Below are 14,108 nucleotides of genomic sequence, written 5' to 3'. Positions count from 1 at the left end.
CCTCGGGCTGAGCTGAAAGCGATCGCATTCTCTGTTGACTATACCCGCATAAGTGACAAAATCTTGAGTATCCCTTTTGGTAACCTTGAGATACTGATAACAGTTGTTTAACAAGGAACTGGCCTAAGTGGTTACTTAGGCCATCACGCCATCATCGACATCACAAAATGTTCCACAAGGTCGTGCAAGGATCTCTGTGAGGGAAGAACAAGCGTTGAGTCAAAGATGCTCGATCCAGATTGGCTGACGTTCTGACCAATTAGGGCATGCTTTCGTTTGGTCCGTAGCCCGCAATTGACAGATCCGTCCAATTTACGTGATGTCCGGTTATCAGGGGCAGCTGGCCTTTGGCGACGACCGTTAGTCAACGTTAATCCTGTGTGCCTATGCCTGCCCCTAATTCCTAAGCTGTGGTGCTGTAAGGCAACAATGACTAACTCCTCGAGTGGCTATCCAGATAAGAGGTTCATGCAACCCATTGGCTATTCCAGTTAACAGTTTGTCGTCGAAACTCTCTGGAATCTCACAAGATGCTCACTGCTGATAATCGCTGATAAGGGTGATACAAATGAACAGTACTTCTCGGCTGTTGGTGTGAATTGGCTTGCAAGAAGAAAACAAGATTGAAATAAATTCTCAACTTAACTACAATTATTTCATTTTAAAATTTGACGAATTAATAAAGCTACATATTTTTCTTCCGTTCGTATTGGATGAAGGTTCGTGACCATAGGGTTAAAATCTTGACCCATCCTTCAGGGGAGTGTGCTTCTAAAAAGAGCGAGATTCAAGCTGGTCTGGAGCGCGCGCTTTTTGAGTGAGCGCTGTAATTTTCACCATTCCTTCCAATGGCCTGCTTCAGATCCTTTGTTGGCTTAGAGCGCTTGACGGAATGTCCCGTGGTGGTTCTGCGACTTTGGAGGCCCGGGAACCACCCACTCCACCTTCGTGTTTCAGGTTTACCACAGTACTCTTGACACAAGCGAAAGTTGTCCAGACTAATTTGTGCTGGTTGTACGCTGCTGATAAGCCCTGCGTCCGACCGGCAATCAAGATGGCCTTCACAAATCAATACCAGTCACGCGTCTGTCCAATATGCGTGTCATTCAGGGCCTGCTTTAAACACGTGCACCTATATTAGCCATTGCAACTATGTATTGGATAAGTATCCCTATTTCTCGCGGCACAGCACAACAACGGTTTATTCACTTCTCAGTGCTGTTATAGCAGTCAAGTAAGACTAACCGAGTGCGAAACCCTGGTTACAACAAACCAGACAAACATATGTTCTGTACGACCCCGATTCAGAAAACTTTGGTGGCCAAGACACTAAGTAAACCTGACAAGGAATTTAACAGAATATATAAAAAAACACATACAGTCTGCCGCGGTCATGAAGCCTTGTGGCATTCGACAAAGTAGGTGCCTCGAAAGTAAATGGCCTGGTGCTTGAGTTGCCGCCAATGGTAAGGGAGTTTCGTTCAGTAGTTGCATTTTTACACTTTGAAAACGATTTTAAATAGCCTAGCTTTCGGGTTAACGAGGGTTGACTTATCAATCAATGGCAAACCACTGCTTAATTAGGGAAACCGTAATTTATTCTAAAATCAACATAAAAGTGAGAACAAATGAACCAGGACTACAGTTTCGCAGATACATAAATGTTTACAAATAAACATGGCGTTAAGGAGGTAGTCAATTGAACGTGCTGCATGAAGACTGCTTTCGGCCTCATTTAAAATAATATCCTCCACATAACGCTACTTGTAAGGTCCATGAAAACTCCGACGTAGTCATGACAAGGAAAACATTTCTCTGCGACCATGTTGTTTGGTTAGCTTAGCGAGAAGAAAGTAGTCACGCGCTCAGTCTGCTGGTTTTCCGTGATAGCGGGTTTGTCTTAAGCGTTTGATTGCTCTTCAGAGCACGTGCCAGCAGGATTGCAAAACAGAAACCTTAACAACCGGCTACACCTCTCGTTGACATTATGGCACCAAACAAAAATAGTTGACCTGAAAGCCATTGGCAATGGAGTCCAAATTGTGGCAATGGATAACAAACGCATCAGTGAAGACTAAAAAACACGGATTCAGCTCCTATTTGCAGACAACTTCCGTTAGAATAGATGACGATTGTTCGATGAATGCTCAGTACGAAGGAAAACTCTCCATATCCACAACCATTTGAGAATGTCTATCGCAAGCTCAGACCCACAGTATGATGAGTGAAAAATCCCTAAGAAGTTGTTTTCTGCCACCGCTATTATGGTAGTTGTGTGGAAAAGAGCAATTAAGAGTTGTTTAAAGGTAGAAACAGGTGAAATTTATTACGAGCCCCAAAAGAACAAAACTTGAAAAAAGAAGATGATTTGGCTCCGTGCTGATGAGAAAGAACGCAATCTGTGTTTATCCACGATTTTTACACAAACATGTCCCAGATCGCTGTCAGAATATGAAATAGGACAGCATCTGTATTACTTTTGCACTGTTAAAATAAACTTTATATTCTCCACCATCATTCCTAAACAACATAATATTACATCGGCAGCGCAAAAGATAAATATCACTGAATCAAAAAAGTTACAGTTGCAATACTTTTTAGAGTCGGATATTCGTATTACTTACAAGTAGCATACCAGTTTTCAATGGTTTTTCGTGTCTTTGCCTTCTGGAGAATCCCTGGCGGATTATTTCGTAAGAAATAGCGGAAATTACTCCAGGGTGAACTACTGTCCAATGCAGTGGGGAGTAAACTGCGTTTCATGAAGCAATACGAACGCAAATAAATCGATAACATGGGTTTTTCGGTTTCTAGTGAGAAGCGTACATGCAAACAGGTTGTTTTATCACATAAATCGCACTTTTATAATGGACCCAAAGGTGAGGATGATGTAGGTGTGCCTACTCATTCGGAGTAAGCTAGGCGGTACAACGGTAATAATTGTGTTCGCACCCAGCACAACTGATGAGCAGTAGATGACCAGCACAAGGGTGCAGCAAACACCAAGTCAAAAGTGCATTTTGACCTTGGGAGAAACATACAGATGTGCACTTAGGACTTCGCCGACCAGAAATACGTCGCAACAGATAGGAGGAGAAATATTTCGTAAGCCTGAATTATTTCAGTGGTTAAAGCGCGAGCTTCTTGACAGCAAGGCCTGTGGTTGGAACCCGAAACCGGCATTTCGTCTGCTCCTATCTAGGCCTGGGTAACCTGGTAGTATTTCAGCCCTCGTACTTCTTTCAGGTAATGTGGCAGACAAGTATCGGAAGGGTGTTATAACCGAACGATTATGATGTTTACTAGTACAACGCGACTAAAACAGGCCATTGGTCGGTACGCAAAAGAAACCAGGGACGAATCAGCCAATGGTCAAGGATTTTACATACAGCAGCTAGGACCTATGGAAAAATAATTAGTACGGGAATGTACTGAGGTCGTAAACGGAGACGATGGAAGGCGTTGAAAGTGGTATAATTCCCTTCACCTAACTTACACGAGAGGCGAGTCATCTGATGGCAAGCGATGGATAACTTAACACGGGTTACTGCTATTTTTGTAGTCCACGTCTCTGTTGGGCAAGATTTACTGCTTGGGCACCCAAATCTGGGAAGCACTGCTACCGGATGCCGTACAGAGAATGTAAAATTCAACTCACTCCCTTTCCGAAATCGTTTTATTTATAGGCGTGCCTGGCCACATCATTGGGAGTGCCGGCAAACTTGCAATGGTAGGCAATTCGCGGACCCATAATGGTTAAATGACTATATAGGGTGAAATTTAGCCGACGTTCTCGCCACAGGCACTATAGCGTTCCAACCGCAACCTTCGGAGTCCATGTACATTAGACGAATCAGCAGGTGTGAGTATAGGGTGCCCTAGTGATATTCAGGTAATGACAAGTGAGGCACATCAATACATGGTGTCCACAGTATCAGTAGTAATTCCAGATAGTCCAATGCATATACGACCGTTAGTGTGCTTACATTGTAGTAAAGGCTCTGTATGAACATATATAATTGAATGTGATATAACCCTACATTTCAACAGTCTAAAAATGAAATACGCATCAAATGAAGCAATGCTTGACCATGGAGATAGTTCGCTTTGTAAGAATAGGAAATAAAAGTTTTGCCACTGGATCTGAAGTGGAGGAATCTCGTTTAGGATAGCCACAAGTACATAGGCATCTGCCGCAGTCACTAGAAGATATACTAAAGGAGGGAAGAGTCAATCTCAACGAGTGGACAGTACTCACGAGAGCTTCTCATGGGGAGTCGCCTTCACAAGAATATGGGACCAAGGCGTCACAACGATCACCGCTGTAAAACAGGCATTTAAAACTCTTGTGAACATTGCTGTCTTCAAAAAAATGTGACCTGATTGACTTATAGCCCGCACGCCTTTCAAGTTGTACAACCATAATCTCACACGTGAAGCACCATCATCAATATAGGCTAAAGCCCAGAATGATGGCTTCTCTGCATTTAACAACAGCCGTCGCTGGTGGGTGGAAACCCAATGTTTATGGAAATGAATAAATAGGCAACTGAACAGCGGTCGCCCGGAATTTGAGATTAACAGAAACGCTCCTCACAGCGATGGCAAAAAGGGGAACGGAATATAGTTGGATCAATAAATGAGAACGCACAATGTAGTGATCAAAAACGGAAAAGGCTGATCATGAGGTTTTCTACTAGAAAGCTGCCACGGATTCTTGTTAGCAAAGTCTCCACAGGTTTCCTTGGCAAAGATAGTTGAGGATCGTAAAGCATGGTACAAGTCGTGTAAACCACACTAAATTGATTGTGCATTCGGATATCGACCGATAAAGACGCCTGGAAGACGAGATATTTGGTGTGAAAAATGCACCCTAAGCTAGTGGAAGATCGTTCGAACTGTAACAAATCAGCCTTTTTCGACAATGACTTATCCAGAGAAAATGAGACCATTCGTTGCAAAATCGAGTAATCTGTCAATTGGGTTAAATGATAAGGGACTCACATCCAGCGAGGACAGACAGTACCAACAGAACGTATGTTTACATGAACGACACCGCATTTGAGCACATCCATCAACTCTCTCGATTGGGACGAAACAAGTTGGGCAGCGTTTCAAGGATGCATCTTCAGGATAGGGTGGGAAACCAACGGCAAAATCTACGCCTGCCGGGTCAGCAGAGGAATCCTTTTTGGAATCGGGCTTTGAATCGACTCGACTATGAGTCTTGTGCAGATTTCGATGTCTGTAGGCGGGTATTCGTAGACGGACTCGTCGTGGATGGTCAGACTTCCTAGAAAGCGATGAATTGGCAGTTCCGTTTGGCATGTTCTGCTGCTGCTGCACAGAGTTCCCTTCGGTGGTTACGTCAATCAAGCGGGAATTTTTGCTGTGTGCCGACTTCCGCAAATGGAAATAATTACGTTCCTGATGTGAATAACTTTCACACTGGCAATGCTCAGCATTATTCCATGCTAGATGACACCGCGCACAGAAAGCGTGACCACAGACGTGACAGATGACTCGTGTCGCCCGACTTTTTTTGGATGGGGAGTGCGGACGCGTGAAACTTGACGGAGATTTGGCATTGCATAGTCGTTCGTGGTTTGTCTTGAAGGAGGAAAAAACAAGCGAGAATGCGGAAGCGAAAAGTGATGTCAGGGGTTTTGAAATTTATGAAACGTTGGTGTGAAGACTTAATACATGAGAAGGAAAAGTGTTGAAGTTGTGGCGAATGTTGGCAAATAAAACGCTGTAGTCCACCGCATTTAATTTCAAACACCTGGAGCAAACTAACCTCATTTCCATACGGAGTCTGAATGAATGCTGTGGTGGATATAAACAGAAAAATTCAAAAGCATTCCGAGTATATGGGTGGCAGCTCCGATTCAGACGAACAGGTGTCTTTTAAAGGAGACCACACATCCAGGGTTCTGTGGAATTCCCGAACGAGGATACCATCCTTCGACGCTGAAGAAAAATATATTTACGCCGCACGTCTCATGAATGCATGAATAAACGTTCACTGAACTTCGCTTTAAATTTTACGGAGCGAATTGCAAAGCAATCAGAAAGTCAACATTATACCGGCACGTGAGAAGCGTCTGAAACCGACCCAGAAGTGAATCGAAGAATGCTAAGGAAACAATCTCCTTTGAGGACGATCCTACTTCCCAAGTCCTTTCTATGTCTCTCCTTGGCACGACTAACCAAAGCCCATCAAGGTTAGTAGCGCTAAGCCTGGTATGCTTTCTGCTACGCATCTACAGGCTAAGTTTACGCGAGAAATTTTAGGCGAACAGTTTACGGAAACCATAAGCAAGTAAGAACGTAAAACGATAACGAAAGGTTTTCACTGAGTTGCATTCAGAAACATGCAAGGACTATTCATCGGAAGACAAACTATAAATAAACGATAATTTCACAGGATAGAGGACTGATGCTTGGAATGACGATTCTGTATTGATTCTAAGATCCGTCTAATCACGCAGAATGATGAAATTCTAGAGGGACACCGCGGAAGCCTTGGAATTTCGTAGAAGACCTACTGCTGACAGAGCCGATGAGGACATTCAGTGGCCGGTGGATTGCTCCGGTGGGGCCCACGGCAGTCACCCAGACTTTCGACATGTTATCAGAGGATTATGGCTCCAAGAGGGTCATCGACATCCTACAGAGCTAGTTCAAGGGGCTTCATGATAAAGCCAAAACTCTCATTGGGAGTGCACTGATCGGAGGCAATATACTTGTGAAGGATACTGGTGTCTTGGAAAGACACTGGCAGGGAATATGGATAGTTGTGGGATTACCCATACAAAAAAAGCTGTGCAGCTGTGTTCAGTTATTTGACGGACATGAACTGGGTCGTCATTCGGCTTCCTAGACGTATAAAACGACAAAAGCTTTCATGAATAACAGGAGTCGTTCTTCCGCCCACTGATTCTTGAAGAGTCTTTCGGTAGATACAATTTCTCACAAGTAGGCAGCTAGTAAGACGGCGGAAGTGTGGAACAGTTTAGTCAACGTACGAAACCATCCTATTCTCACGTCAACGCTATTGTGACCTGGCAACAAAGTACGAAAACACTAACCAGTAAACTTAGTGGGTGAGCAAACTGCCGCCTCCCTGAATGGGGGCCCTGGGACTCAAATCACCAGTGGCTAATGACACTGGCGGAAACGGCCCGATCGTGCAGTCAGTGGCGCTCGAGTATCAAAGCTATCGCCTTCAAGATCTAAGGCGTTAAACCGCCCTACATGTATAGCCCAGCACTCCCTGCATGTGCCGAAATACAATCCAGGTCTCAGTTACAAGAACATGCTTTTGGAAGACTGGATTAGCTTTAACGAAACAGACCAATACTGAGCCCTATATCACTGGAGCAGGATATGAAAAAAAGAACCAACGACTACATACTGATACGTTAAGCTCTCTTACATGGATCGCCAATGTAAATTCAAATAACACTGAAGTTCCACCCGCTTTTTAGGGTTTGAAGTGATGCACCTTGTTGACCTTAGTAGCACTGTGTGAAGCCTTCGCTGACAGTGGGTTAGAACCTATTCTGATGTCAAAGCAAGTCGCAAACCAAACAGATCCCCGGAGCCTTCCGAAAAAATTGGAGGTCAGCTCGATCTACAGAGCCTCGAGAAGAAATATAACTTTCAATTTGGCCATTGAACAAGTAAATAAAAAGCATCAAAATATGCAGAAACAGCTTATGCTCTCGACATACTAAGCGTTATGAAAACGGCCTCACCGTCTGGAGAGTTGCCTCATCATTAGCTCCTTCTTCATGATATCGTGATTTCTTGAGTCGTATCTGAAACGTTATCTACTGTGATAGGTACCAATACACCAGATGCAGATTCGGTGACAGAACAGGTCACCGGGACAAGTAACCAACAGTGGGTCCTACTGCCAAGGGCCCACTACAGCTGACGCTTGCCGATTTATCTCGCATGTCCTGTTCCTAATCCACATAAACCAATGGAGATGAGGAGTGCTTGATTGTGCGGCCAAGCACGGGGACCGATCGCTGGACTCCCGCTATTATTCGGCGAATGAATTCATTGGATTATTGTTACGGTTTTATCAATGAGACATTACGTTGTCTACCGATATTGAAGGTGCAACTGTCTTTTAGGTGGTTTGCTAACTTCGGGACTACCACACAGTCTATAAGATCGGTATACACCCAGTTAGGGCAAACCAACGGCTTATGATGAGCGCGATTCTTTTGATGAGAACGACTACAGTATTGGAAGAGGAGTTCTACGCTAACGGTTCCTTAGTATCGATGGGCCCGTTTGCTGGGGCCCTTAGATCAGTCTGTCAGCTATTAAGATTACTGAGCCAATACGATTTTTATCTACAGATAAGCAGTAGTGATGGCCCTTCCGCTAGATTATCCATGCATTAGTGAACCAACTGATTTGGTGTTCTTGAACTCACCTAACCGAGGCATGCATAAGACCTTAGGGCTCTACCGGTGGGTTGATTCCGATAGCCTCAAGATCAGACTAGCCTGAACAGGGTACCCAGTGACCAACTGAGGTATTCCGTACTGCGCGGATGCGTTACCCCGCTGCTGTCATGGCCAAAGCAACCAATAAAAAAACCTTACCGGTCAAATTATGACTGGGATGAAACATTCACTAGTCCTGGGGAAATAACACTCAAATTAGGGTTAGTGATTTCTATGTTTAAAGTTTTTTTCACTGAACGTAACTGGGTCCTAATTTTTTGTGATACATTCGAAGTTGGTTATGGACCCGTGGCCTACCTGGAGTGTGGGCCAGTGCGGTTGGCAGAGTCGACGGAGAACCCTTTACTGTTTCATACTTCGAACTTCAGGCTGCTGTATCATCTATTGGACTAAGTTGAGGAGCCAGAAGTTCAGTTTTAAGATAAACTAAGTGGTTGTGCTTTTTGACATTAGTTCAGAATTTAGAACTTTTATGGCCAAAAGAACCGGTTTCATGCACAAAGATGCCGACCCTCGATTATGATTCCCTTGGCACCAGCTTGGGCAACCCTAAAACTAAGGGTAAGAGCTCTCGAGTCAATTCCAAAAGTTGTTGGCCTGAGTTAAACATGGAACAGCGTCATCCCAAAGATGCCTACCGGGTGACAAAAAAGTTGCCGTTCTAATGAAGGTCTCGTCATGTAAGTCGAGTCGATCAATGCCGAAGAACCGGGAAGCACAGTACTACTTCCCCACTGGGAATCACTGGTTGTGAACATTTCATGAATATGCAAGGAGATTTGAACTCGCAAATTCTCCACTAAACTGTTCGGCCACCTGCGGTTGATCAACGGCGTGAATGATTGGCATTTAGGGAGGGTATGGCGCCGCTCATCCCTCAGTGATGCCGTGTCGACTGACTCCTTGAGTGATGACTTCCGAAGTATATCCGTCCTGCGAATTATTCTTTCTTCCGGGATACTTATGGTTTGCTGATAGCATGGGAAGATACAAGATTCATTCCGGACCACCCTAAGTATCGGTGAGATACTCGTTGCAGATGATTCCCAGCGAGAACCAAACGGCTATGTGATGCCAGTCGATTCTTCCGTATACATTGACTCCACTTACAAGGGGAAATCTCGATTCAAAATTGCCAAGTCCCCCTACCACAAACAGGCCAAATTTTAGTTGCCTCAGCAGCCGACCTCCGGAAAGAATTTGTTTTTTCCCTGCTATTTGTCGCGGATAAAGCTACGGTGAGTAGAGGCTTGACACATCAGGTTTAAGTCCTAACTCATAAAAGGTTTGAAAAACAACGCACGTCTAGTCAACATCACTTTTCAGCTCGACGAACGACGCAGATAAAGGCATTTTACCAAGTTCAAAGCTCTCGGTACTTCGTAGATGATTTTTTTTAAAAATATCGCTCTGCCTGAGCAAACTGAACAATCCAACAGTTTCTCTGGAGGTCACACGGTAACAAAAAGCATCGTCAAACAACAACACGCGTTCTAGAAACATACAACAAAGATATTGTGTTTCGATTTCCACAAGATATGTCACGGGATGTGAATTGGAGTCAGCTATCCCAGCTGAGCAGGTAACAACGAAACTAATATAGACCCGGACTACCCTCCAAAAGAAAACAACCTCTACAACTTTTGGTGTTTCAAACCTGCTGACACCATCCTAAGCAAAAGCGATATGCCCGCATTTTACACATTTGAAATTTTGTGTGGTACACATAGAAGTATCCTATCAATTGGCCTGCCCCTCACATCATTTTCCATTTTCGTCAACCGTGAAGGGACTCTGAAGAAATGATGATGGAGGCACGAAGTTCGTTGGGATGGAAATAGGTTTGAGAAGAGTTACGGGGTTTCAGCCTGCGTCCAAGTGAAGAACGATGTGTTTCTATAAGAAAATGATCGTTCTAATCACCGGGGAGGTATCTGATTAAAAGGTAGGACGATTCTAACAGTACTGTTGTACTGACTCCGAAATATTTGTTGCTATCATGGATGTCATTTGTTCCCGTGTTGAAAAATCCTGAAGTGTAGTACTGATATATTCGATGTTGGAGGTCGACTCAAGCAATGGTGGACTGCCTTTGGTAAAGAATACTTTCTACTGCTGCGGTTATAGCACAATTGACTTCTAGAAGAAAAGCGGATGGTTCGGTGTTGGGTGGTGCGTAACAAACGAGCGGCACATGTTCGAGGGGGACCGTGACCGCTGCTACACTTGAATGGGACGGTTGTGGGGAACCAAATGGGGAAGAGACGCGGACGTGGTAAAATAAACTGTATCACTATCGTAGCTCATTGTTTTAGTGCTAGGTACCAAGTGGAATGTAATGAAATCTACATTAAGTTTGGTGCAGAGGTGTCCCTTCTTTCCACCATCCAAACTGTTTCGTGTGCCGAATGATGTCTTTCAAGTGTCTGCTCTAGGTCGTGTCCTTATGCGTAACCTTCTTTGACTTGCTGGACTAACTTTTGCAAACTTTCTAACCGTATTTCTTCAGTGCATGTGTTTGTAGCTAAATCACTGAATGCGCTGCACAAAGGCCAGCTCATAGCATGAACGACAGAGTCCCTCGTGGAAATCAAATTGATATGCAAATGAGTATTTGTCAACATCTGTCTGATTTGGGTTAAAGTAGAACACAAGGTGGATGGAGACTCGGTGACTGCGCCTACCTGATGAACCCCATGAATGGCAAGACTGAGGGCTGTGAAAGAGTTTTCAGCGACCTTGTGAATAGTTTCCTTCATGAAAATACACTGCGGTATTTTAAATATCGTACCAACTGAAGTAGGAAGGTACCTTTGTGAATCACATTTAGCTGAAGGATATCATCAACGAGAGATTCAGCTGAGTCTTCTAAGATTTCCGTCGAACTTGTATAATGATTCAGATAGAACTACCTATAATTCAAAGGTTTTTAAAAATTTAATTTATATGCTCACAAAGTGCGACAAGTTGGTGATAAATCTTAAAGCGTTATTGTTCTTGGTTTGAAATTCTGTGTGTCACTCAGTTGGGCTTTTATATACAGGTGATCTTCCAAACCAGCCATTGTGACTATAAGTCAATGGGAGCTATTCATCTGGAGCAATCAGAAGATAAACACATTGTATATCAGTCCATCGTGATTGAGTCGTTTATTGAATACGAAATTAGTATGCAAATAACATCTACGTAGTCGGTTCATCAGTTTACTGATTATGGAAAAATTGATGACAGCCATGTAAAAATTGTGCTTCAAACGAAGGATTCCACCGGGAAAATGGAATAGTTCGGTCACATAACCACTCCACCACCGATAGTCCCACTTAGTAGGTATAATTCATAAACGTGTGCAGACGAGTGGGGGTTAGCCAAGGCACACGCTTGTTCTCGCAACAGAAGAATAGTGGGCCATAGGCATGCAAACTTGACTAGAAAAGCGAGCTCTTAACCCTAAAGAATGTGGAAATCACATCTCCGGTTACTTGACCATATCACGACAGTTGGTTCGGTGTGACTATAGGACCAACGCTCAGATGGGTCATCCAGTAGGCAAATGATTCGCAGTTGCAAGTGAACGTCCGTCTCGGATAGAGGAAGATTACCTGCGCTTGGTTACCCTAAGACCTACATGGACTGAATGCTACATGATTGGCTTGTGCGTCCACAGTCATAGGGGGCTTGGCTTGCCTTCACACCGACTATTAACTATTGACCAACTCCACACGGCTTTACACCGAGACAAGAAATACCAGTGTTTTCATCCGAAAAGGAACCTTATAAATTCTGCGCTTCAAAGTTTATCTTCACTTTCAAGGTTACGCATGCAAAAATCTCCAATGACGAAGAAGTTTCATCACTATTTTGAACTTACATGTTGATGTGTTAGTTAGAATTTACAAGTATTCTCCAGGGCTCATTGCTAGTGATCGTATAATGGGAACCCCAATCAGTGTACCTTTTTAGTAAACAAGAACGCCACTTCAAAGTAGTGATTGGTAGACCGTTCAGCTCATTGTCCTCATAGCCCCTTATGTACGTCACCATCATGCCATCAACCAAAATGCACGTGCGGGCAGTAAAACACAAAACAGGACGTAAATGCCACACAGCAAAACCCTTCAAGAGGGTTTCCGCAAAGGGAGGCTACCGTTTTAGAGATTTCACAAAGGCGCTTTTCTTCAGGCCTCCGAGGACGGGATACCGTTTCCAGGGTTACTCACCCCACTCCGAAATACTATTCCAAATACCATGCATCGGAAGGTAGTGGCTACTTACTGGGGTTAAAGATCCATTCTAACAATGCTTTACTTTACTCTGCGATGAGTTCTCCTCATTTCTGGCGGATTTGCAGACGGGTACACTTTACAGGAAACTCACCAAGTAAGAAGTGAATTGTGAGAAGTTGTTTACGTCAGGTGCCAGTCTAGTGGTGCGCATAGAAACCTGCTTAGTAAAAGATCTCCAATGCATCAGACGTATTGGGATAATCAAATGCGGTAGTGCATCCATCACATCATCAGCGCTCCTTAACATATAGAGCAAATGCTGCGTCGTGAGCAAACCACTGACTTGGTCGGCTGTTGCTACTGAGTTTCCAGTCTACTGACAAACAGTGTGATCATAAATATCTCAAAACTTCTCTATAACAAATGAAGTAATCAGGTCTACACAATAAACCAGTCCTGATCACAGGGTCACGGCCGTACATATAAAAACACTTACTGTCAAACGAGTATACACCGATGACAGCTCAAGTCCACTACCATATAGTCCAGGTTAGTTCGCACACTTAAGAATGACTATCCCTAAATCCTTTCAACCAACTGAAGGTGCACGTACTTAATAACAGCTACCTGGATGTACGACGAGTCAACCATGCTGGTTGCTTACAAATATCCATGATAACTGTCTCATCGCTACCGCCCAATAGCGTTCCATACCGTTCCTCCCCTGAGAAAGGTTTTCGAAATTTATGACAGTGATAGTCCAAGTTACCTGTCTGAACCCGAAATCGCAACAGAATTGTCGACAGAACTGCAATGCCTCGACTTCACTTGTGCAAGACTGCCTACCCCAAGACCAAGGGACAACCGATATGGTGGATACAAAATGTTCGGGATAAATGAAGAATCTTTGCCCCTAACCGTCACGAAGAGACTGGACCTTACCGTGGTGACGGTTTGCGCACCTCAGCGATCCATTGAGCTATACTGGAGAGTGTCCCGCGACACTCACAGAGTCTCTCATACCAGGTTGGTCAATGGTTAGAGGTCTGACGAACACAGTCTCCTGGCCATCCAGGTTGGGGGTTGGAACATGTGGCGACTTGTTCCGTAGAAATGATGATGCATTTGCATTTCCCGCCAAACACCGCTGCCTTGCCGTTAGGCTTTTGAGCTAAAGGCTTTGGTTGAGGACCCTAATCGTCCTCCTGTCTAGGTGTAGGCGCCCTGGCAGTATCCCAGCCCTCGTACAACCATGACCTACACAACTAACAATATCCTCATGCCACATCGGCCGTCGCGTGGTGCCATCAGCCGGGTCGCCTTACTTGCTGCATACAGCAGGGCGAGTAAGCGAAAACAGGCTACTGCTGACGCCTCCCTCCTTTCTCCTTCACAT

General features: G+C 44.3%; 2 protein-coding genes across 2 annotated transcripts in view; one reads left to right on the top strand and one right to left on the bottom strand.

Annotated features, from left to right (window-relative positions):
• T265_01606 (hypothetical protein) overlaps positions 1 to 14,108 on the bottom strand; it is a gene marked incomplete at both ends in the record, with an annotated part of 30,638 nt that overhangs the window by 7,931 nt on the left and 8,599 nt on the right. The window contains one exon of the mRNA XM_009165665.1: positions 5,005 to 5,610. Within this exon, the coding sequence (XP_009163929.1) occupies positions 5,005 to 5,610 (606 nt within the window). The remainder of the gene's footprint in view (positions 1 to 5,004; positions 5,611 to 14,108) is intronic.
• T265_01607 (hypothetical protein) overlaps positions 13,965 to 14,108 on the top strand; it is a gene marked incomplete at both ends in the record, with an annotated part of 3,326 nt that continues 3,182 nt past the window's right edge. The window contains one exon of the mRNA XM_009165666.1: positions 13,965 to 14,058. Coding sequence (XP_009163930.1) covers positions 13,965 to 14,058 — 94 coding nt within the window. The remainder of the gene's footprint in view (positions 14,059 to 14,108) is intronic.

Source organism: Opisthorchis viverrini, assembly GCF_000715545.1.
Source record: "Opisthorchis viverrini unplaced genomic scaffold opera_v5_17, whole genome shotgun sequence".
NCBI lineage: Eukaryota > Metazoa > Platyhelminthes > Trematoda > Opisthorchiida > Opisthorchiidae > Opisthorchis > Opisthorchis viverrini.
This window is presented reverse-complemented; position numbering and strand designations above follow the sequence as displayed.